The 24,339-nt window shown below is 36.3% G+C and overlaps 1 protein-coding gene across 3 annotated transcripts; it reads right to left on the minus strand.

Moving 5' to 3' along the window:
- Nucleotides 1–198: 198 nt before the first annotated feature.
- ppp1r1b (protein phosphatase 1, regulatory (inhibitor) subunit 1B) lies at nucleotides 199–24,010 on the minus strand. 3 transcript variants are annotated; one of them, XM_084424227.1, is made up of 5 exons: nucleotides 23,938–24,010; nucleotides 21,883–22,451; nucleotides 6,966–7,049; nucleotides 4,991–5,066; nucleotides 199–1,942 (listed from the first exon to the last, which is right to left on the minus strand). In XM_084424227.1, the coding sequence occupies exons 2-5, from the start codon at nucleotides 21,994–21,996 to the stop codon at nucleotides 1,773–1,775; spliced, it is 444 nt and encodes a 147-aa protein (XP_084280353.1). In that variant the 5' UTR covers nucleotides 21,997–22,451; nucleotides 23,938–24,010; the 3' UTR covers nucleotides 199–1,772. The 3 variants fall into 3 exon arrangements, with proteins under 3 accessions (XP_084280353.1, XP_084280351.1, XP_084280352.1); XM_084424225.1 differs by lacking the exon at nucleotides 23,938–24,010 and adding an exon at nucleotides 3,869–3,988 and having other exon boundaries at nucleotides 21,883–22,262; XM_084424226.1 differs by lacking the exon at nucleotides 23,938–24,010 and adding an exon at nucleotides 3,810–3,988 and having other exon boundaries at nucleotides 21,883–22,260.
- Nucleotides 24,011–24,339: the final 329 nt, after the last annotated feature.

Genomic DNA, 24,339 nt, shown 5'->3' on the forward strand with positions numbered 1-24,339 from the left:
ATAGCTGACTCAGCGACATCAAACTGAAAATATGCCTGTTTGATGATTTTTGAAATCATTTTCATTGGTTATGAGTAATAAAAATCTTTATTTCCAAATGTAAAGTAACAGCACTTTGACAGAGGTCAGATGTCAAGAAATAATATATAGTTAGCCAGTTAAAATCTTAAAATATGAAAAAAGATTCTAGAACACTAGTTCAGTGCAAATATATTTATTGATACAGACTTTAACCTAAAACATTTCCATAGTTCGTATGGATGCATTTACTTATTTGGTACATTTTCTCAGATTCACTATGTTAATCAAAATCAACAACATGTACCTGCATGAGATTTGGAGGATTATATATGCATACAAATATGATTATATTCAATATAAAGCAGTGTAATTTCTTTAAAAAAAAAGCAATAAGTGGCTTTTGGTTCATCATTTTAAATCATTATTAATTTTTTACAAATAGTTCAACAGTTTTCCCTTAAAAGATTTTGCTATGGAAGAAACTAAAAAAAAACTAAGTTATAAGTTACCCAGCTAATATTAATGCAAATTGTTAACTACCGTAAACGAATAAAATGAAATGATTTGCATATTTCTGATGCACATGAGCACTGAGCCGAGGCACTGAATTTGGAGTTTTTGTTATGTGTAACCAAATAGTCATATCAAGAGATGCAAATTCTATGCAGTACGCAAATATGATGTTTATAGCAGCTTTGATCACAATGTCATTGACAAACCACAAATGAATCACAAAGACAACACTGTAGGAATGCATTATTCACAGTGAGCCATGATTAATTTCCCCCACAGCACTGAGTTACTGAGATAAAGCCAACTAACAGATTCGGCTGTTTTGTTACTGCATATGCAGCCCAGCCGCCAGGATGATGGTTAGTGGTTTAACAAATAATGCTAAACAAAAATGCTGCTAAATACTTAGTGAGCCTTTCCATGTGCTCCAGGATTATTGCTCTTGACAAATGATGTTATGGGATTCAGTATAACAATTGTCTGTACACTAGATGGCATTGTATGTCCACAGAAATTCACCAATCGCAAAACATACTGCAACTCAAACACACACATAATGAACGGACCATAAAACATGACATGAAATGAACACTGACATATCTCGATACTTTACATTCACACCATGCTGCTCATAGATCTAAATATTTGTACTTTACCTGTTTGTTTGACTGTATGAAATGCATATGCTGGGATGATATAATATGTGACTGCTGATTGATTTTACCTTATACAGTCGTGCTCAAAAGTTTACACACCCCTTGCAGAATCCGCAAAATGTGAATTATTTTAACAAAATGCATGTTATTTTTTTTATTTAGTACTGCCTGAATAAGATATTTGACATAAAAGATGTAGTCCACAAGACAAAAAATAGCTGAATTTATTAAAATGACCCCATTCAAAGGTTTACGTACCCTTGATTAGCATGCATTTTGTATGATACCTCTTATTTTGTTAAAATAATTCACATTTTGCAGATTCTGCAAGGGGTATGTAAACGCTTGAGCACAGCTGCATATCTCTATTTCATTGCAATGTCAGGGTGAATGAATCTTTTCAGGTTGTTTGACCACTCCAAAACGTCAGTCTTTCAGAGTTTTTTAAGTCTCGTTTTCTTTCAAAATACAAACAGACAGCTGTTATCAAATGATGGAATCAGTGACAATAAACAATTCTGATTTCAAAATAAAATTCTGCATTATGAAAAAATGTCTAAAGTTCCTCAAACTTTTGCTCTATCAGTCCACATTTCTGCTCTCCTCCACTGCCATATTGTCTGCTGCTTCTACATCCTCCTCCTCCTCCTCCTCCTCCTCCTCCTCCTCCTCTTCCTCCTCAGTAGGTGCTGTGGCTCCTGACTGTCTTATGCCAGACTGGTGTTCTGCCATGCCCCTTTGCTCCTGTGAATCTTAAAAAGGAGTATTTATTTAAAAAAAAATGAAAGTAAATTTTTTTATATATATATATATATATATATATATATATATATATATATATATACACATATACACACATATATATATATTATATATAGTCAACAGATAATCTCATCTCTGAATGCTAGAAGAGAGACATGCAAATGTGACCATGTTTGTTGATTTTCTAATCTTGATTTTTTTTCCTGAAATATTTTAGTACTGATACAAGAGTAGTATAACATAAGGAAACAATGATGTTTTAAAATGACACAAAGTCCAAATATACTTTATCAATGCATACATGCAAGTAATGCATACATACATAAAATGGATTTAAAAAAATTTCACTGAAATTTAGAGGAAAAAGCTGAGATGCACAATGACAGACTGTACTAACTCAAAAAATCTTAAAAACCCATTAATCCAAAGTCCACCTCCAGCTCTAATATATATATATATATATATATATATATATACACACACGCATACATACATACATGATCAGAATTATTGCCACCCTTGGTAAATATGATAAAATATTGCTGTGAATATAAAGATGCATTGTTTATCCCTTTGATCTTTCATTCAAAAACATCGCAAAACTCTAAACTTTCACTGAAGTAAACCGATTGAAATTGGGGGGAAATCACACCTTATGAAATAAATGTTTTAAATATGAAGAAAATCAAAGGCCAAATCCCTTAATCATCCATCAAAATGAGTAAAACCAAAGAATATAGTTATATGTATATAGTTATAGAATACATTCTAATAGAATATAGTTATAGTTACAAAATATGTGCAGCAAAAGATTGTTGAGCTTTACAAAATATAAAGTGGCTGTAAGAACATAGCTAAAGAATTGAAAATTCCCATTTCCACCATCAGGGTAATAATTAAGAAGTTCCAATAAACTAAAGATGTTACGAATCTGCCTGGAAGAGGACGCGTGTCTGTATTGTCTTAATGCACAGCGAGGAGGAAAGTTTGAGTGGCCAAAGACTCTTCAAGGATCACAGATGGAGAATTGCAGAGATTACTTGAGTCTTGGGTTCAGCCTAATAAAAAAAATCCTCTGCTTTCATCAAAAAACAAACTCCTGTATATTCAGTTGTCAGACACGAGTGGAACTTCAAACAGGACCTGCTTCTGTGGTCAGATAAAAAAAAAAAAAGAGCTTTCTGGCAGCTAACCCACTTGATGTATTTGGTGCAAACAGGGATAAAAAAAGTACCCCATGCCCACTGTTAAATATACAGCTGGATCTTTAATATTGTGGGCCTATTTTTCTGCCGGAAAATCTTATGATGGGCCATAGTTGGATCTTCCATCAGGACAATGATCCACCACAAACATCAAAATCAACAAAATTGTGTCACTGAGCACAAAACGAAACCATGACAATCCCAGTTCCCTGACCTGAACCCTATTGAAAATGAGTGGGGTGAACTGGAACTGGAATGGTCTCTGATCTCTTGTCAGGTGTTCTTTAAACTCATCAGGCATTATAGGAGAAAACTCAAAGCTGTTATCTTGGGAAAAGGACGTCGCAAAAAGTATTGAATAAAAGGATGCCATTAATTGTGGCCAACGTGTATTGGAGAAAAACATTTATTTCATACAGAGATTTTGCCCGCATTTTCACATTTTTTACTTCAATGAAAGGTTTGATTTTTTTAAATTAAAGATCAAAAGGATAAACAATGCAGATTTATAATTACAGGCTTCTTTGTTCATATTTACCAAGGGTGCCAATAATTCTGACCATGATTGTGTGTGTGCGTATATATATATATATCATATCATATAAATGTCACTGTTGCGTGAGGATGGCCTATATATCCTGATGATAATGACCTTAGTACAGACCACATGCACATGCAGAAGGTTCCTCTGTGATGTGATATTAAGATTACCAGGTGTGCAGGATGAGGATAGCTCCTCCCTCTCTCTCTGAATAGGCTCCTCCCCTTCCTCCTCTACATGAGGATACACACCTAATTTCTGCATTTGAGCTTCAGCCATCTGCTGCACAGCTATAAACACACAACCACAAACACACATACAGGGGGAAACACACAAATCAGGGACCACCAAATCACAATGGGAAAATGCAGGCACATGCAAAAACACACACAGGAAAAAAGGGCAGGGTCTCTGTTATTTTAACAAGACTTCTGCACCATGCCGACTGGAAAGGGTTTCATTTATGCTGCAATGACAGGACATGTATGGACAGGGATAAGCCACCTGCCTGTCTTTCTGCAAATAGACGTTTCACAAAACAGACATTCAGAGACAATATTACAGTAATGCATTGCTATCTTTGCTTCCCTTTTTTTCAATACATTGAAATAGAACAAATTTTTTTTTTTTTTGCAGAATGTTTACATTTTAACACTTTTGATGTTTTTCATAGAATTTCATAAGTGAAAAATATTGGATCAAATGAGACAATTAAGCAATATTAGACAAGGAGTGCTGTCAAACTTAATACTGCCTTGAATTTCAAATAGATTTTGCTATAAACAATGAGTTCATATCACTTACTGACAATTTAGACAAAATACGCAGTGATTTTATTTTTGCTCCGTCAATGAAAATAGTTCTAAACAAAGCCAAAGACGAAAACAGCAGCACCGTTATGTTGACATAATCTAGTAATCGAGATTGTCCTCAGTCCTCAGTGGGTCACAATCTTTGTAGTGCACTGATCTGATGGCAAATGTTTCTGATGGACGTCTGTCCTCTAAAACTGTGTGTGTGTGTGTTTGCAGCTGTATGCTATCTGCTGTAATCCAGGATGATCCAGAGCAGCACAGACTCACACCCATCACAGCTGTCACCATCTCTAATCTTACACACACACACGGTAAAATGGGAAAAACAGACTTGCAGCTTGGGAGAGTTTTTAAACCCAGATCCGGAACAGTGCAGGAAAGTCTTTGGAACAATTATATATATATATATATATATATATCTACGGAATATACACAATACAGTAGGCACAGATCACAAGCAAAACTACAGGCTTTTACCTTTTAATGATGGTGGCTGGTAGATATTTGGGTTGATTCGTTTTGGCTTGAGGACTCCATTTTCTCCTACAACCCACTGAAGATAGTTTCAATGTCAATAAATTACAGTATCAACACATACAGTATTTGTAATCTAAATTATTCAACCCCTATTGCAAATAAGGTTAATTGGCAAAATATACAGACTTTCAGCTGTTTGCAATGAACACATCAAACAAAAGTAACGTCTCAAAACAACAAAAGTGGTTTACCCAAATTTAACTGAAAATGCAACTTTTAATGACTTTTGCAGTCTCAAAATCATTCAACCCCCTGAACAGAATCCCTCGCAACAGCACAGATCTGCAAAACAGGTGTTGTCTCGAACACCCCTGATGCAACTACTATAGGGCTTCATTAGTTGCACCAGGTGTGCTTGAGCTAGAACATGAAATATCTGAACTGGCTAGGTTTGTTGAGTGTCACGTTTGACTGCATGTTAGAAATATGGCTAAGTCAAAAGAATTGTCCAAAAGGTTAAGAGAAGATATCGTCGCCCTTCACAAACAAGGAACAGGATACAAAAAGATAGTGAAGGCACTAAATGTTCCTAGAGACACCGTTGGAAGCATCACAAGTTCACAAGTTCACAAGTTCAATGTTAAAGGAACAGTGGTTACACCACCTGGACGGGACAGAAAAAGGAAGCTGTCAATGGCTGCAACCTGATTTTTTTAGAAGGCAGAAAAACCCTCGAGTGACTGCAGCAAGACTTCTCAACAGGTTTCAGCTTGCACAGTAAGGCGCATACAGATGCTAGAACTCCACACTACTGACCCAAAAGCACAAGAAAAGTGCTCAAAATCATCTAAATAAGCCAAAGAAGTTTTGGGATTGGAACTTTTCAGACCCTATGGATCAGCGGTATGTCTGGAGGAAGAATGAAGCATATCCTGAAAAGAACACTCTGCCAACAGTTAAGTATGGTGGGGCTCGGTGATGCTCTGGGGCTGCTTTGCATCCTCTGGCACTGGAAACCGGCAGCGTGTGGAAGGCAAGATGGATTCATTGAAAAATCAGGAAATCCTAGGAGAAAACTTCATGCCGTCAGTGAGGAAGCTGAATCTTGGGCGTCATTGGAATTTCCAACAGGACAATGATCCCAAGCATACCTCAAATTCCACCAAGGCTTGGTTGCAGAAGAAGTCCTGGAAGATTCTTCAGTGGCCATCACAGTCACCTGACTTGAACCCCGTAGAAAATCTCTGGTGGGATTTGAAGGCGGCGGTTGCAGCACGCAAACCCAAGAATATTACTGAACTGAAGGCCATTGCTCAGGAGGAATGAGCTAAGGTTCCTCTGAAATGCAGCCAGAAGCTGGTGTCTGGTTATACATCTCGTTTGCTGCAGGTCATAACAGCAAAAGGGTGTTCTACTAAGTACTAAAGATTTATTGCAAACAGCTGAAAGTATTTACATTTTGCCAATAAACCTGATTTGCAATGGGGGTTGAATAATTTAGATTACAACTGTAGGTCAAACAAAATGCAAAATCATTAAAAATAAATATATAATTATTATTGTTTTATTATTAAATGATTATACTGTATGTATATAGTTTTATAATTAATATTTGCTATAATAATTCATCATTTAAATTAAATTATGGTTAATTATTATTAAGCTGAAGATGAACATTTAATTATAATTTTTTTTAAATATTGTAAATGCATAAACAACAGCAAGAATAAAGCAGCAAGAACTATATATATTTTCCATCACTGTGCTTTTAGGGGCTCCATATTTTACAATGGTATTATTTATCATGTAAAATGGAGATACCACTGTATTACTACAATATCATCACTTATCCACAGTATTTTGTAAGGGAAGTTATTGCCGAGAATATTATGCATACAACAAAGCTCGATTCTGCATTTTTCATTCAATGTATGAATGCAGTTTAACCTCCAGAACTGAGGTGGCACTGTGGTACCTGATGGCTGGAGATGTCATCCTCAGGAGATGTTTGGTCTGCTACTTTGAACAACGTGGCAGGTGTGGGTCTTCTTCGGCGAATCTGAAAGACAAGCAGCAGAGAATTGTTAAAGAAAAATAGAAAATAAAACGAAATCACATTTTGCACAAGTATGAGTGAGTAGTCTGTTTTATCCACAGTGATTAACAGTAAAATTATAACAGGGCCAGCCTCCCTGCTACATTATAATTCATTTGTCAACATCGATTCATATTAACTTGTGATGTATATTTTTGTGCTATTTGTCAAATCTTGTTACTATTAAATTAACCTTTTCGCATTAATTTATTTTTAAGATAATACATGTTACATTACTATTTATTGTATTTTATTTGCATTTATTTGTAATTCATTTCCATCACAACCTATTTCACATTGTGTGACATCTTGGCCAAAAAAAAAAGAAAAAAAGAAGAGATTCGGAGAACTGCATCTGTCTGCTGCCTCCCTCCACTCAAACCCTTTCGATTTCCTCTACTCAACACTACTTCATACAAATCTGCCAAATAGTGCAGGACACAAATGGAAAAAGTGAGTCTACAGTACAACAAAGCTCAAAAATACACAGAGAACTGACTGAATAATGATCTCAAGAAAAGAACTCTTCCTCGACTAATCTATTAGTCTTCTAGGAACTCTGCCAGGTAAACAACCCACATCATGGCAAAATCTTGACTAAAACCTACCAATTCCTAACTTAAATTATAAGCAATAGTTCACCAAAAGAGAACAGGAGAGTGCAACTTTCACCCTAAAAAAACAGATTATTCAGTGGTTCTTTTCAACACCTTAGGCTCTTTTCATCAAGAACCATTTTCATTTAAGAATTTTTTGACAATGTCTTGGGAGTTTACACAGCGATGCCACAGAATATAACCATTCTGGATTCCCCAAAAAACTTACAGTGAAGAACCATTTTTCTTAATGTAAAGAAAACTTTAAAAATCAAATGAACCTTTTACACTATAAAGAACCTTTTTGTTCAATGGAAAGGCTCCATGGATCTTCTTGGAACCACCTACGTCAATATGTCTTTCTTCTTTTTTTTTCTTTTTTATTTGCATAGCATAAATGGTTTCTGATGAACTAAAGAACAAAATGTTCTTTGTAGACCTTAAAAAGATTCTCCAGTAGAATTTGACCTTTTTTTCTCAGTTCTAATCGGAACCTTTATTTTTAAGAGTGTAGAAACATATAAAGTTCTACTGGCTTATTTTGCACTACATACTGGTATATGTTAAAGAGACTACATAATGAAAAACTCTGAATAAGAGTTAAGTTTTGAATGTTACCAACAAGCTCTCCAAACAAAGGACTAGAAAGCCGTCCATTTGAACTTTCCAAAAGACTACCTGGATGTACTAGAGCGGAGTTCACAGTGCTCTGGAGAAAACAAAGTGTTCCGTGGCAAATCTTCCTCTGCAATGTGAAGCTTGACGGCCTTCGCAAAAATGAACATTTGTTCAGTGAAGTGTGGGACTGTAAGGGTGAAACAGAAACACTATCAAACGTCTTTTGTGTTGTTTGCTACAAACAAATTTGATGAAAAGTACAATATTGGCACCAATCATGCAGAAATCCAGATAATGTCTTATTAAAGTTTTTCTCAGAACTGTATGTAGTCTAGGTAAAGTTATATGAATATTTAACATCATAGCACTTTTTTTTTTTTTACCATGTTTTCCCATTACATATCCCATATATATATATATATATATGTAATTGCCAACCAGTGTTGGGGTAATGCATTTCAAGTAATGTGAGTTACGTAATCAGATTACTTTTTTCAAGTCACTAGTAAAGTAATGCATTACTTTTAAATTTACAAGACCATTTCTGAGGTTCTTTTTCAAATAAGTAACTTAAGTTACTTTGTTCTTCCATTTATTGACTGACAGCGCTCCTGTCCCCATGTTGGGAGAACTCAAAGTAAGTTGCAGAGGCGTTGTGTGCGCTGTGTAGAAAGATGATGGTTATTGTAGTTTTAGACTAAATGTGAGCATGCATTTATTTATCTCACTTGCAGTATTCCTCAAAATGAATAAAAACAGTAAAATGCTGACTCAGAATATTAGGGAAACCTGCAATAAATGTGTAAAATTACACAAATATACTTTATGTATTTAATATCACTTTATTAACCAATGTCTTTGCTGCTGTTCTACATTGATCCAAATCAACCATTCAAAGCAAAAAAAATGACTTTAGATAAACATCACATCATAATTTTTTGAAGTATTGAACTTTCTTCTCCTGCGTCCTATACTACTGCAATGCAGAATGGCAGCACAGCTGAAAAGTTTGTTTGAGCTGCGCCTCTACTGTCCAGGCATGAATTTGCATTTCCTCCAGTCAGCCATATCACCCTGTAGCCCAAGACTGGTTGCCCACTGAAGCTAAGCAGGGCTGAGGATGGGAGACCTCCTGAGAAAACCAGGTTGCTGCTGGAAGAGGTGTTAGTGAGGCCAGTAGGGGCTCACCCTGTGGTCTGTGTGGGTCCTAACGCCCCAGTGTAGTGACGGGGACACTACACTGTCAAAGAGCACCGTCCTTCGGATGAGACGTTAAACCGAGGTCCTGACTCTCTGTGGTCATTAAAAATCCCATGGCATTTCTCGTAAAGAGTAGGGGTGTAACCCCGGTGTCCTGGCCACATTCCACCCATTGGCCCTTACCAATCATGGCCTCCTAATAATCCCCTTACATTGAATTGGCTCTATCACTCTCTCTCCTCTCTCCACCTATAGCTGGTGTGTGGTGAGCGCACTGGCGCCATTGTACTGTGGCTGCCGTCACATCATCTAAGTGGATGCTGCACACTGGTGGTGGTTGAGGAGAGATCCCCTGATATGATTGTAAAGCGCTTTGGGTGTACAGTAGTACATATGGAAGCGCTATATAAATGCCTTTCATTCATTCATTCATTCTATTCCAAACTGAGGTTTATTCATTTCACTTTAGGTCCCTTACATTTGCCAAAAATAAAACTTTGTTGTTGTCAGAAAACAAAACAAGCAAGCCCAGCCGAGATTAGAAAAAGCAACACCAAAGTAATGTAACGCATTACTTTCCATAAAAAGTAACTTTTTTTTTTTTTTTTGGAAAGTTAGAGTTATTGTATACGCATTACTTTTAAAAGTAACTTTCCCCAACACTGTTGCCAACCAACATAAAAGATAGTCTCCCATTTCACACTGAAAAATAAGTTGTGCAATTTGTAAACTTTTCCATCTCCAGCCTTTTTCATTGGTGGATGTTCATTTGCATTTGACCTAATTGGCTGTGTCGGTATTATGTTCTCATAACAAAACTGGCATGCGTGTGTCCCTGATGCACTATTCAATAGTTCCTGTAGTCTCAGCCTCAGATGACAGTCCACAGTCTGTCTGTTCATTGACTCTCTCTCTATTGCATATTACAGACTAAATTCTAATCAGGCCGGGTGACTTTACATAAATTCCAAGAGTATCAGTTTGCCTGGAGACAAGGTCATATTTATAAGGTCCTGGGTTGATAAAACAAGCTCTTTAGAGGAGGATATAAATAACTGTATTTGACAAAGTTTTATTTGAGGCAAGCAAGTAAACTAGATATTCATGATTTTTGTTTTGTTTTTTGTAAGAACCTAATGTGCATCAGCTGTTGTCATGAGTCCTTTGAAAAATGCAACTACTCGCAGAATAAGGTCAGCAAGCACTGCCTTAGCAAACACCTAGCAACAGTAAAAACCACACAGAATGTAGTGACTGCATAGTAACACAGAGGCGACCATTCACACCAAACATCTAGTTCATTTCATTCTTTGAACTCCTGATGTTTTGTCTGGCAGTTTGATGGCTGACAGTTGATGTTTTGTCTGTAAACTTAAGTTGTTTTGGGGTTGATGCGGTCATTTAATCATTTAAGTATTATTTGTAAAGTCACAAGACATCATTATACTAAAGAAAAGACCAAAAATACCCCAGAGGACAATATCGGCCACATCTTTGTACACATAAAATAAAAAAAATAAAAAAAATTCAAAACAGTTGTGATAATGACAGGTAGCAGCATTTTCAATGCAAAGTTTCCCAGATGTATTTGCTTTTATGATATTACGAGTCCCTCTTTCCCTCAGGTTCTGTAAAAATTTGTGTTTTATGTTTTACATAAACCGTTCCAACATTTTGAGCATTGCAGACTAGAAACACTCACGGTTTGTAGGCTGATTTCAAGAAACCAAAAGCAAGCAACAACCTAGCTGCTCATGATGTGCATTATGATTACAGTAAATTAAGCCACACATTTATTTAAACAAAAATAGGTTTTGTGGCTCAATTTATTTGCTCATTTGCTTGAATAGTGCTTGTATTGCCCCAAATTTTTGTCATTCCCGCAGGTTTCACACTTACACCAAAAGCGTGCGCACCACTGATCTATATAAGTGGCGCTCTTATAAAATTTGTGGCTTATTGCACTTAAACAGTCAAATACATACAAAATGTTGTCAAAATGCCCATCTTGCCGAGTATTCGGGTAAATACAGTCAGTTTTGGAAGGTAAATGGTTGAAAAATAAATTGCATGTTGTGTAACAGTATATTGGATTAGTGCGTTAGCTCTTAAAGTGACAGCAGCCTAATAAACCTGATGCTGTCTGTCATGTAAATCAAAGAACAAAAGACAAATTGACATATTTTTACTTGATTATTTAATTTCTGTAGTATTTCTTACCTGAATACTACTGTTAGACCCAGCTGTAAAACTTAAAGCCATGTTTATTTATTTAGTCTCTATTCTATTGTATTTATTTGTGCTATCATTTGCAATTTGTTCTTATTTTATTACTGACTGTTTACTTGTCTTTTTTTGTTTGTTAATGTAGTTGAACTATTCCTCCCTGAGCTGTGTGTAAGCTATTACAACAAAATTACCCAAATTGTAAAAAAATTATGAGATAATAACAAATGATTTGTATGGCGGTATATATGGCAGCTTTCTCCATGGTATCAAAAATGGTGTCAAATATCAATATTTTTCAAGATATCATATCGAGGTTAGAAATTCAAGTCTAACACCGGTCAGCTAGGTTTTATTAAATTGCTCTCATAAAGTTCCCCTTTTCCTCTTCACAAATCACAAACAAAACATGCTAATAATTGATTACCATGGCATGAATTATATAAGCTGTACAAAGTACCACGATAGCACCATAGTATGTTTTTGCAGGGGTCTGCTAAATGAACCTGGACATGCACTTCAGCCTGAATTCAGCAGTGAATCTGATGGTGTGTATGAACTGCGAGTATAAAAATCACATTTCTGTTTACCCACAAACACACACCACACCAAAGGTCACCTTGCGACGTCAATGAGTCTCTGTGTGTAGATAGCGGATTAACTGTAAAATCCAGAGTCTTGCAACTTTTTACGCAGCGTTTTACACCCGTGTCCCAGAAGGCCATATTTTTCTGGAATACTTCAGCAGATTTCCAGTCAGTGGCTCCGAAGCGTATCTTGACCATTGTGAGAGTTCAATGACTGTTTCGTGCAGCTCAAATTACATAATCTCAATCTCTGACGCTGTCATCACCTCTTTATAATATAAGCGCTTGCCATGTCTTCTTATGTAATATATAATGTGCCCTTTCGCTTTTAGCTTCAAACTGTATTTAGGGTCTGAGACCAAGCTGGAAATCTGAGATTTACAATAACGTTTAAATCCGGAAGTAACTGAAGGTTACTGGAGGTAAGTTATAAAATGAATAAATAATATGTCTGAACTATTTCTAGGTCACTAATATGATCTTTTTGTCAAATCATTCTCAAATCCTTTTGTACTCCATTGCTGCTGTCATTAATGCAAAATGAGTCACGCCAAGTACCAAGACAATCTCAAATTCATATTTTTCAAATTCAAATTGTATTTTTGTCAACATTATAAATTATGATTTTATGGTTATGATATTATGCTTTAAAAACTTATATATAAAAAAGTATATCCAGTAAAATCTGCATTCATTCTAATATAAAATAAAACCTACATCCAATCTATTATTAAAAAAATTATTAATAAAATTAAAATGTACATCCATTCTACTATAAATTAAGAGAATAATCTATTATACAATCTAAAATAAAATCAACATTCAGTCTAATATAAAATAAAACAAAATAAAATCGACATAAATTCTACTATAAATTAAGAAAATAAAATATTAAATATTAAAATAATTAAAAAACTACTTTAAAATCTTTGATCTATTATAAATTAAGATAAAATATATGATCATTTATAATACAATCTAAAAAAAATTATCTACATTGTCTATTATTAAACAAAATAAAATCTGCATCAACTCTACTATAAATTAATAAAATATAAATTGTCAAAACTACATTAAAATCTTTGTTCTATTATAAATTAAGATGATATATTATAATGTATTATAAAATCTAAAAATCTACATTCTCTCTCAAATCTACATCTAATCTATTATAAAAAAAACAACAATATAAAATATACATTCAGTCAAAACTGCATTAAAATTCTTCATTCATTGTATTATAAATTCCTATAATAATATATTATGATCTATTATACAATCTAAAATACAATATCACCTATAAAATAAAATCTACATCCAGTCTATTATAAAATAAAACTGAATTATAATTTTTTTTATCAAGAAACAATCTACAAGTCTCGTGTATTTTGCGGGATCAAGCTGTTTTCTCAGAGATGTTACTCAATTTGCAGATGCTTACTTGCATTCCACTTACTATAGGGACAATCCCACTGAAGCGACCTGAGGTCAAGGGTTTGCCAACAAACTCAAAACTAACAAAAAATGTAAATTTAAATGAATAAATCACAAATATTAAAATGCATCCACATGCGTGCAACCGTCTAAAAATGAAATGTCTGTTTGTGGAACTCAACATGCCACAGATTCTGTCAACTAAGCTTGAGTTGTACTAAATCCAGAACGTTCCTCGATCAATACCTCGGTGTCTTTCAAATCTTGTCTAGTGGCTCTGGTGATGTCAGGTCATAGGTAAAGAGCCAGTGATCAATAAATCTCAAAATGTCCCTAATGTCAACATATAAGTAGGTCATTATAAATACTCTTCTCCTGTGAGCAAAACAATTCTCAATCAGATGAATGTCTGACAGCAATCTACAGTCCCTCTACTGAGGGAAATGACAATCGTGTATCATACACTAAATCCATCACAGATGCATCCCATGATGCAAGTGTCTACTGTACACTAACATCTCTTTATTTTGAAGCACAGGATTAGAGAACAGCCTGTCTTTATCGCACAATGAGATAGTGACATTTACCTTTGGAGAGATTAATCACAAGAGAAACAATAATCTTGTGGTCATTCTTTCCAGAATCCTTGGCTTAAATATATTATTATTATTATTATTATTATTATAATAATAATATGACATCACGGTATTCCAAAAAAAAAAGAAAAAAAAAAAGTTAACCTCTGGAAGTGTTCGAAAGTGGACAAGCTCAAAACGTTTTAGACCTGTATTTAGTCCCGTCCACTTGTGATCCGATCGACCAAAACGCATCTTAATACCAGGTGTAAACAGGGCGGAGATTGGGTCTAGTTGTCACACTTTTTATTTCAATTACTTAGTTTCTATATAGAGACAAAACCCAAAGTCTTGACCACAATTGAACATTTTCACCATTATTGACCAGGAAAAGTACACTTCATTAAAGGTGCATTGCGCAAGTCTCTGAGTTTTTGCAGAACTATGCCCCCTTCTGGCGACACGCGAAACTGCAACCAGAGTTGTGCACGCGGTTACGTGGAGTTTGCGTTGGGGTTTGGGATGAACTAGAAGCCGGTCTCTTTGAATCCATCTTCTACTTTTGCAAAAGTCGCTTGAGTTGTCTTCGCTGATGCGGATAATGGCGGCGAATACACAAACCTGCCAGACATTGCCAGGTGAGCGTGAACGCGCATGACGTCACGCCCAGACGATTCCGTCCCGAATCCCTCTTATTTATTTTACTGTACAGGATTATAGAGGCAATCGCAGTGATCATAGAAGGGCTCATTCGGCCCATCAGGCAATTGTTTAAGCATGTATGGGTTAGAAAAACGGGTATTTTTAACATGAAATGTTGCGCAATGCACCTTTAAACAAGTTTAATCCAATGGCGGGGTATTTTGTCACAGTATATATAGTAAGTTGTTATACTGTATGACAATTCCCGCCGTCTCCCCATCGCCAAAAAAACCCCAAGAAACAGTACTGGTCCTCATGGCATCATTGAATTAGTAGTAAACTAGGATGCAATATCCATTTTTTACACTAATGCTACTCTAAACTAGGTATCAATTTTTCCATTTATCTAAATGTTTTTCATTTTGAGTAACAGAGGTTCATTTCAGCCTCATAATGAACTTCAGATCTAGGCTGATGAAGATCCCTGGGTGTTTTATCCCCTTTGGGACGTCTAAAGTTAAACTGTGCTGCCGTGTATAGAGGACATAGTTTGGATCAGCATCAGGCCTACTTCATCTACTGTGTATCTTGGTAAAGATAAAGTTAGATGTAACTGCGGGTGTTTATAAAGTACTGAAGCGGGTCACTAGTTCACATCTTGATGTCTTCAATGATCTCTGTTCTTTTGTAATGGGGACCGCTAAAGTAGCATAAGGTTCGAAGGCAATTATAAAAACTAGGACGGTGAAGTAGCAACCCTGATTTCTGTTAATATACGAAGATAAGAAGTGGCACGTAACCCTGCCCAAGTCCTTTGTGGTGTCCTCATAGGCTGCATTTACATTACATGGTTCAAGTGACCCAATTCTGATTTTTTCCTCCAATTTGACCCACGAATGTGTAAGTGGGATAAAAGCTCAATCCAATATTCTCAGATCAGATTAGTTTCAGGCCTCATTCATTCGTGGAAATAAATCTGATATGAATCGGATACGTGCATTTGCGCCTGCCATGTAAGCGGACAGATCAGATATTCCCATCAATGCGAGTCGTACGTCATTGAGAAAGCGACAGTGGACACCAATCACGATCACATGACTCTTTTTAATGGCGCAATGGAGGACAAAGGCTCAACCCAATGTTTTGCTGGTCTTTAAAGCTTCTATTATCATTTCGTCTGGGTCCATTGCAAATCACGCCGTTTTTACTTCCTTTTCGGCCTAAATTTTCCCGGGTCAGTACGTCTACCTTGGGTTGTTTTGCCAAACGTATAGTGTAAATGCAGATATCGGATATGAGTCACTTTTAAATGATGATGTAAACTGGTCGTCAGAAACAAAAAAAATCTGAGAAAAATTTGTGTAAATGCAGCCATATGGAGTATGGTTTCAGAAATATGGTTTCATCTGCCATGGAAATACAATCACTTGAAGTATTCTTCTAGTTTTTAACCATTGTTAAAAACATTTTAAAAAGATAAATTTACTTTGAAAGAAAAAATGTGAAACATAAGAAAACTTATTTTCAGAGAATATATCTTGAATTAAGTTTATAAAGTTTATAGACTGTTTATATATATATATATATATATATATATATATATATATACACACACACTCACCTAAAGGATTATTAGGAACACCATACTAATACTGTGTTTGACCCCCTTTCGCCTTCAGAACTGCCTTAATTCTACGTGGCATTGATTCAACAAGGTGCTGAAAGCATTCTTTAGAAATGTTGGCCCATATTGATAGGATAGCATCTTGCAGTTGATGGAGATTTGTGGGATGCACATCCAGGGCACGAAGCTCCCGTTCCACCACATCCCAAAGATGCTCTATTGGGTTGAGATCTGGTGACTGTGGGGGCCATTTTAGTACAGTGAACTCATTGTCATGTTCAAGAAACCAATTTGAAATGATTCGAGCTTTGTGACATGGTGCATTGTCCTGCTGGAAGTAGCCATCAGAGGATGGGTACATGGTGGTCATAAAGGGATGGACATGGTCAGAAACAATGCTCAGGTAGGCCGTGGCATTTAAACGATGCCCAATTGGCACTAAGGGGCCTAAAGTGTGCCAAGAAAACATCCCCCACACCATTACACCACCACCACCAGCCTGCACAGTGGTAACAAGGCATGATGGATCCATGTTCTCATTCTGTTTACGCCAAATTCTGACTCTACCATCTGAATGTCTCAACAGAAATCGAGACTCATCAGACCAGGCAACATTTTTCCAGTCTTCAACTGTCCAATTTTGGTGAGCTTGTGCAAATTGTAGCCTCTTTTTCCTATTTGTAGTGGAGATGAGTGGTACCCGGTGGGGTCTTCTGCTGTTGTAGCCCATCCGCCTCAAGGTTGTGCGTGTTGTGGCTTCACAAATGCTTTGCTGCATGCCTCGGTTGCATACCTGTCAACATTTGGATACCAAAATACGGGAAATCTGAAGGGGGTGGGGTGGGGGTGGGGGATGGCAGAGGCAGGCAGGCTAAATACACATTAATTGCGCAGATATTAACATAAATAAATAGCCTACATAATATTCAATTAAAATAAACATAAGACTTATTCATGTTTCTTTATTTATTTTTATCGATTGCAATGTATTAACTACATTAATTAATCACGATTAATCGCCGTTAAAAAAAAACACATACTTTTTAACATATTATAATGTAATAATTTCACAATTAATCTCCAAATTAATGTAGAAAAACAATAAATATTTGTCTAACAGGTAGGAAAAATATACAGAAATTAAAGTTATCAAACAGTTTGTACTGCATACAGTTTTTGTACTGCATCAAAATTGTACATAGATTAATCCTTATTAAAGTAAAAAAAAAAAAATAATCTATAGTCAAGAGCAGTTTTTCTGTTACCTTTGTTTGATTAACTTTACTGACAGAAAGCTTTATTGGCTACTGTCTCTTTAAAACCAGCCGCTGACAGAGACACGGATTTCACACTCGTCTTATTCTCTCACAACTCTTTGCTTTCATTTACAACTTTATTTAACTAATTTAAGACTGCTCAGACTGCTCTTATGAGGATACTCGACAAAACGGACATTTTGACATAATTGCGTGTGTTAATCCCATCTCTCTCATGTTCGTCCATCCTCGATGCTGCTGTTTTTCTTCACGCGATTTCCCCCCCCTAACTACTTCAGTGGAAATCCCGCCCTGCAGCCGATTCTAAAGATTTTATTGGTCATGTGAATCACAGTACTGATTGCCTACACCAAACACTGATCCCTAAACCTACCCGTCATTGTAACCTTAACCAATGAAATTAGCTGCAGGGCGGGATTTCCGCTTAACTGGTTTGCGCCCATTGGGATATATATCTTTTTATAGAAAGATTAAAAATACGGGAGAAATACGGGAAAATATTTAAATGGGATGATAGCGGGATAGCAATGTAAAATACGGGAGAATCCCGGGAAAAACGGGAGGGTTGACAGGTATGCTCGGTTGTAACGAGTGGTTATTTCAGTCAAAGTTGCTCTTCTATCAGCTTGAATCAGTCGGCCCATTCTCCTCTGACCTCTAGCATCAACAAGGCATTTTCGCCCACAGGACTGCCGCATACTGGATGTTTTTCCCTTTTCACACCATTCTTTGTAAACCCTAGAAATGGTTGTGCGTGAAAATCCCAGTAACTGAGCAGATTGTGAAATACTCAGACCGGCCCGTCTGGCACCAACAACCATGCCACGCTCAAAATTGCTTAAATCACCTTTCTTTCCCATTCTGACATTCAGTTTGGAGTTCAGGAGATTGTCTTGACCAGGACCACACCCCTAAATGCATTGAAGCAACTGCCATGTGATTGGTTGATTAGATAATTGCATTAATGAGAAATTGAACAGGTGTTCCTAATAATCCTTTAGGTGAGTGTATATATATGTGTGTGTGTGTGTGTGTGTGTGTGTATATGTGTGTTTTGAAGTCTCACCAAGGCAGCATGTATTGATCAAAATACAGCAAAAACAGTATACAATTTAAAATAACCGTATTCTATTTTAATATTTTAAAATGTAATTTATGCCTGTGATTCAAAGCTGAATTTTCAGCATCATTACTCCAGTCTTCAGTGTCACATGATCCTTCAGAAATCATTCTCATATGCTGATTTACTGCTCAATAAACATTTATTATTATTCATGTTGAAAACAGTTGTGCTGCTTCATATTTCTGTGGAAACCATGATGTATTTTTTCAAGATTCTTCAAAAGTTCAAAAGAACAGCATTTATTTGAAAGTGATTCTTTTGTCTTAACTGTCACTATTGTTTGACATGGAATCACTTTTGATCAAAACAGAAAATATAGAGACCATCTGATTAACTATGAATGATATATTCGAAACATTGCCAGAAGATTCAGTTAGAAGAGAGCCAGAACAAAAAGCTGTTCCCACAGACGCTGCTGGGCTGTTTCCATTCGCTACAAAATATGATTAAAAATGGAGAAGACAAAATGATCAGATGGATCTATATCCTGCCAGGACTAGAACCAAATACAACCCATCCATTCAGTCTGACACCAACAGGCACAACACATGCTAGTCCAGTTAAAGTGCCCCTATTATCCTTTTCCCAATATTGCCTTTCATGTAGTGTGTAATTAGCTGTATGTGAATGTAAAAGGTCTGCAAAGTATCAAAGTGCACAATAAATGGAGTTATTGTGTTATATTACTGAACGAGTCTGCAAAAATGTGAACGTCATAATTTTCAAACTCGTATGAACAGTCCAGTTTGTAAACAAATCATTCAGGCCAATTTTGTGAAGATGATCAACAGACTCAAAAGAACATTCATATGATTTTAATGACAACTTCTCATCTGTTTTGCTGAAAGAATATAGCACAGCAAGTCGTTTTTAGCAGTCGGAGTGGATTGAAGATTGAAGTGGCCAGGACATTTTTCTTTTTAACTTCTTGTGTTTCACAGAAGACAGAAAGTCACATTTGTTTGGAATAAATCGCAGTGAGGGTGAGTGAATGATGAAGGAATCTTCATTTTTGTACAGTCGATACCTTTGCCATCTAAACATGTTCATAAATGTTTGTGAACAGCTATGAAGCACAGAAGCGTCAGTCTTTCTCTTCCTCACTCTCACTTTTTTTAACTCGTGTCTCCTGAGGAAGAATCGCTGGCCTATCTCTGCTGCAGCGCAGTACAGAACAGCTCCTCGACCCACTTTGTTAAGACTAAAATTACAACACCAACAGGACGGGGAACTGGTCCAGGACGAGACACACACACACACACATCAGAGATCCAGAAAAAGACGAATTCACAGCCATCGTTTCACCTCTTTATCTAAAAAATGTATGTGCAACACAACTGAAGGCTAAAATCAATAGCGGACTTAGAAACATGCACATGACCACAGTGCAATTTACCCAGTGCATGCAGAGGCAATAAAACCACGTCATGGTATCCAGAACATCAACTCACCCCAGTCCAGGTCACACACTGTTTACCATTTCCAGGACAAATTTATAGCCTTAAAACTTCACATTTAATGAGCATGCTCAGTGAAGTGTGTAGGGCAAACATGTCTCCAGGTCACATTTGACCGCAAAATTTTAATTTTACATGAAGAAAATGAAGCCTATTTTTTTTACCATTAAGATTGGTTTGCATCTGGACATTGTTTTAATAAGCTCAGTTTCTCATTCCTGTAAAATAAGTTTTTTCTATTTATCATTTTACTTTAAAAAATAAGTAACAGATTTCTTCTGTATTTGTGTTAATTTTTTTTGTCATTTCCATTATTATCATAAGATTCTCATTACTTTAACACTTTTTTATTCATTTTAATTTGTTTTTAAAAAGTATTTTATCATCATATCATGTTTTACATTTTTTGTTTGTTGCTTTTTTTAAATTTAAATGGCATAAATAAATAAAAAACACTGAAAAACTAAATATATTTCAAATTAAATTATTCTTCTAAAACTCTTCTAAAATGTAATGGCCTTGTAATCAGCCTTGTTGGCAGAGGCTATTTACACTAACTCCGCCCACTGACGTCTGGTTGGGCCAGACAAAATTACAGAAGACGCTGGATTGTGAACAGTAGAAATAGTGTAGAGGTAAGACGCTTGGCAGAAAGTTTTGATGCAAATCGTCCCGAGTTCGAATCCGCCTTTTGCCGAACTCGCTCTACTTCTTCCCCCCCCCCCCATCACATATCAGATCGGAAAGGGATTTATTTTCAATAAAAATGAAGAAAATAATTGGAAAGTGGAAATAAAGTTTCTAACTAGTGTTTAATAATTTAGTATTTATCAGGTAGGGTTAGGGTTAGGTAGAGAGGGCTTTATTTTCCGGCATCCATTTAATATAAATATTATTGCATATCATTTAATGTACAACAACACTGGGGAGCAAATAGTATCTGCCACTACATTTTTCACTTATTGCAAATAAAAAACACTGCTATTTTTACATAGGATAAATAGAATCTATCGCTAATTTCACTTAGTGCAAATAGTCACTGCCCTAATTAAATACTATATAATTTCTTTCACATCACAGCAGTAAACATTTTTGCATTAACGTCATGAGAGCAAGAAAACTAACGTCACAATGTATAAAAAAAAACAAAAACGTAAAGACAAAAAGTAAGCTTCATTAAAAAAAAAAAAAAAAAAGTACAACCTAATTTCTTATTTTTTTTTCATCTGATTTTGGCTTGAAAAATGACCCGGAAATGTTGTTGACAGGTTCAAGATAATAATAATAATAATTAAATAATAATTTTCAAAAGTCTCCATCACACAAACTAACACTTTAAAGTCACTTTAAACAGCGTCATCAGGATAAAGTACCTCAGAAGGGTCTTTGCTACCAGTCAGTATCTGTGTGTGTGTGCGTGTGTGTGTGAAAGTCGTACCATCTCAACCTGCCGAGGGTCCAGCTGGGTCGGTTCTGTTGCTTGGACGGCGAACTGGATTTTCCTTCTTTCTTTGGGTTCCACGGGGCCCTCTGAGGGACTCGAGGGATCCATGATCTGCTTGTGTCCTCTGTCAGTCTCACAAATATCCCTGGAATCTACCTATGCCTGTCTCAACATACATATGCACACACACACACACACACACACGTGGCGTCCTCCAGACAGCTTTCTTCAATGCTCGTGGTGTTGTCTCCACTCTCCTTGACTGATAGTAGTCTTCTCTGATTTGTCTCTCTGCTGAGCCTCTCAGATATGCCGGTGGCCTGTTTTCTGCCTTCTCTTATCAGTGACCTCTGGTTTTCTCCCTCTCAGAGTGTTTGGAGTCGGTGTGGGCGTCCTTATATCAGCCGTAGGGAAGGAGAGAGAGAGAGGCGGAGCTCAGAGAGAGGATGGTACACTTGCGTGTTTTAGGGGGTGTGCTGACGTTGATTTCTAATCAGAAAAAAAAGATAATCTCATCCAGCTGGCTGAGCCTCTTTTGGCCTCTATTTGTGAATAGGAGATTACTAGAGAGAAAGAGAAATATATAGAGAGGGCAAATAATTCATGTCAGCTACCTATTTCAATGCATACTTCAGTTTTCCACATCTGAATAGCTGTGTTGATGTTGAAAATAATCAGGAGTGACACTCATTTGAAGCTTAGTAAAACATCAAACACAACTACAGTGACCCCAACTTAAAGAGATAGTTCACCCAAAAATAAAAATCCTGTCATTTATTTACTCACCCTCATGTCGTTCCAAACCTCTATGACTTTCTCTCTTTCTTCAAGAAGATAAATTGGTTTTATAATTGTATCTAATATGATGCCAATCAGATTTATTTTTTTAAATGTAGCTTTTGTGTCTAAATACTTTAAAATTAAAATGAACTGGAATTCAAAATATAAATAAATACTATAATAGTCTATAAATAGCACTAAATAACACAGGGCATCAAGCATCAGAAGCAACACATGAATGATTTGTGATGTAGATGCACATCTTGGGCCAGCTGCTCAAACACAGACATTAAAGGTGCAGAAAGTAATTTCTGAGAAATGCTGTTGAAAGTGGATCAGCCAGTCAGCAGCAGGGGGCGTGTCCAGTCATGATGGGGGAGGAGAGAGTGTGAGCCAATCAGCAGTAGGGGGCGTGTCCACTCATGATGGAGGAGGAAAGAGAGTGAGCAAGGGGGAGATTTGAAGAAAGACTGTAGAAAGAGAGATAGCTGAGAGACATTACAAAAGAGAAAAGGTCAGAGGAATATCACTGGAAAAAGAAAGGTAATGATCAGGCAAGAGTTTTAGGACCAACGTAAATATTAGAAAAGCTTTCCAGCGCTGAAGAGACCTGAGCGGGAAGCCCTGAAAACGGATGCAGACACAGAGGTTTGCATTGCTTCTGGTCCATACGGAAGTAGCATTGTTTTTGCTGTTTTTCTGTTTCACAGAATCAAGATATGCTGTTGTTGTGATGTTAACTATAGTAACAGGACAGTTTTGAGTGATATTTTTTGTCTGGAGTTGCTGACAACGGACAACCATCTCTTGCGTGTATATACTCTTGTGTAATGTATGCTCATTTTTTGTTTTTCCTTACGGTTCATTCAACATCTTCGCTTTATTTTGATATGATAAAGAGACATCCACGCTTGCATTGTGTGTTTGTGTATTTAGGGGGTGGAGCAATGAAGGGAGGGATGTGTGTGTGTGTGTGTGTGTGGGTTGATTTCAAATATCAACAGTGTAATTGCTTACTGCACCTTTAAGACTGTTTTTAACAACTAGTGCAACCAACTAGCAGTTAGCCAGTCTTAATAAAAAGTTAAATTTGACAAATCTACATTTTTATGTAACTGACTTCTAAAAGAAAAGAAAAAAATAGATGACTAACTTGTGAGACTAGTCTTAGCAGTTTATGTAGCCTGTCCCTGAAGTATTTCTTTTCAAAATAATAATTGCAAAACAACCCTTTGCAAGTCATACTGTACGTCCAAAAGTTATACAAACCGTCCTGCAGAAGATGATCTTCTCACACTGCAATGACAAACAGGTACACCGCACAGAAACTCACTAGCGACACCTAGTGGAAAAAAAAAAAACACGGTTTACTTTAGAGTACAACTACGGATGGAAAAAATAATAAAACATAAACCTAACCTTATTTAGTGCTCAGACATTGATCAAATAAATGTGAAACTTTCCAAACTTTTCAATCCCCAATCAAGCTTTTATACATTTTATGATTTTTTTTTATCTCCTCACTGCCTGCTCATCTGGTTTATCTCAGCATGACTGTTCATTTAAGAGTTGAAATTTACTCGGAGCACCAAAAATAGTGACTAAAAATGGCTTTAATCAAACTGGCATCGCAACTTTAGGCCTGCTTCTAATCTCTCTTTACTGAGACCA

Source organism: Rutilus rutilus (assembly GCF_951802725.1).
Source record: "Rutilus rutilus genome assembly, chromosome: 11".
NCBI lineage: Eukaryota > Metazoa > Chordata > Actinopteri > Cypriniformes > Leuciscidae > Rutilus > Rutilus rutilus.

What these genes read in the sequence shown, in the direction of transcription:
- ppp1r1b (XM_084424225.1), bottom strand. Translation starts at nt 21,996, where the DNA reads ATGGATCCCTCGAGTCCCTCAGAGGGCCCCGTGGAACCCAAAGAAAGA. An exon ending in ATGACATCTCCAGCCATCAG is followed by an intron (nt 5,067 to 6,965) that starts GTACCACAGTGC and finishes AACTATCTTCAG; the next exon opens with TGGGTTGTAGGAGAAAATGG. An exon ending in ATCCTCATCCTGCACACCTG is followed by an intron (nt 1,943 to 3,868) that starts GTAATCTTAATA and finishes CTCCTTTTTAAG; the next exon opens with ATTCACAGGAGCAAAGGGGC.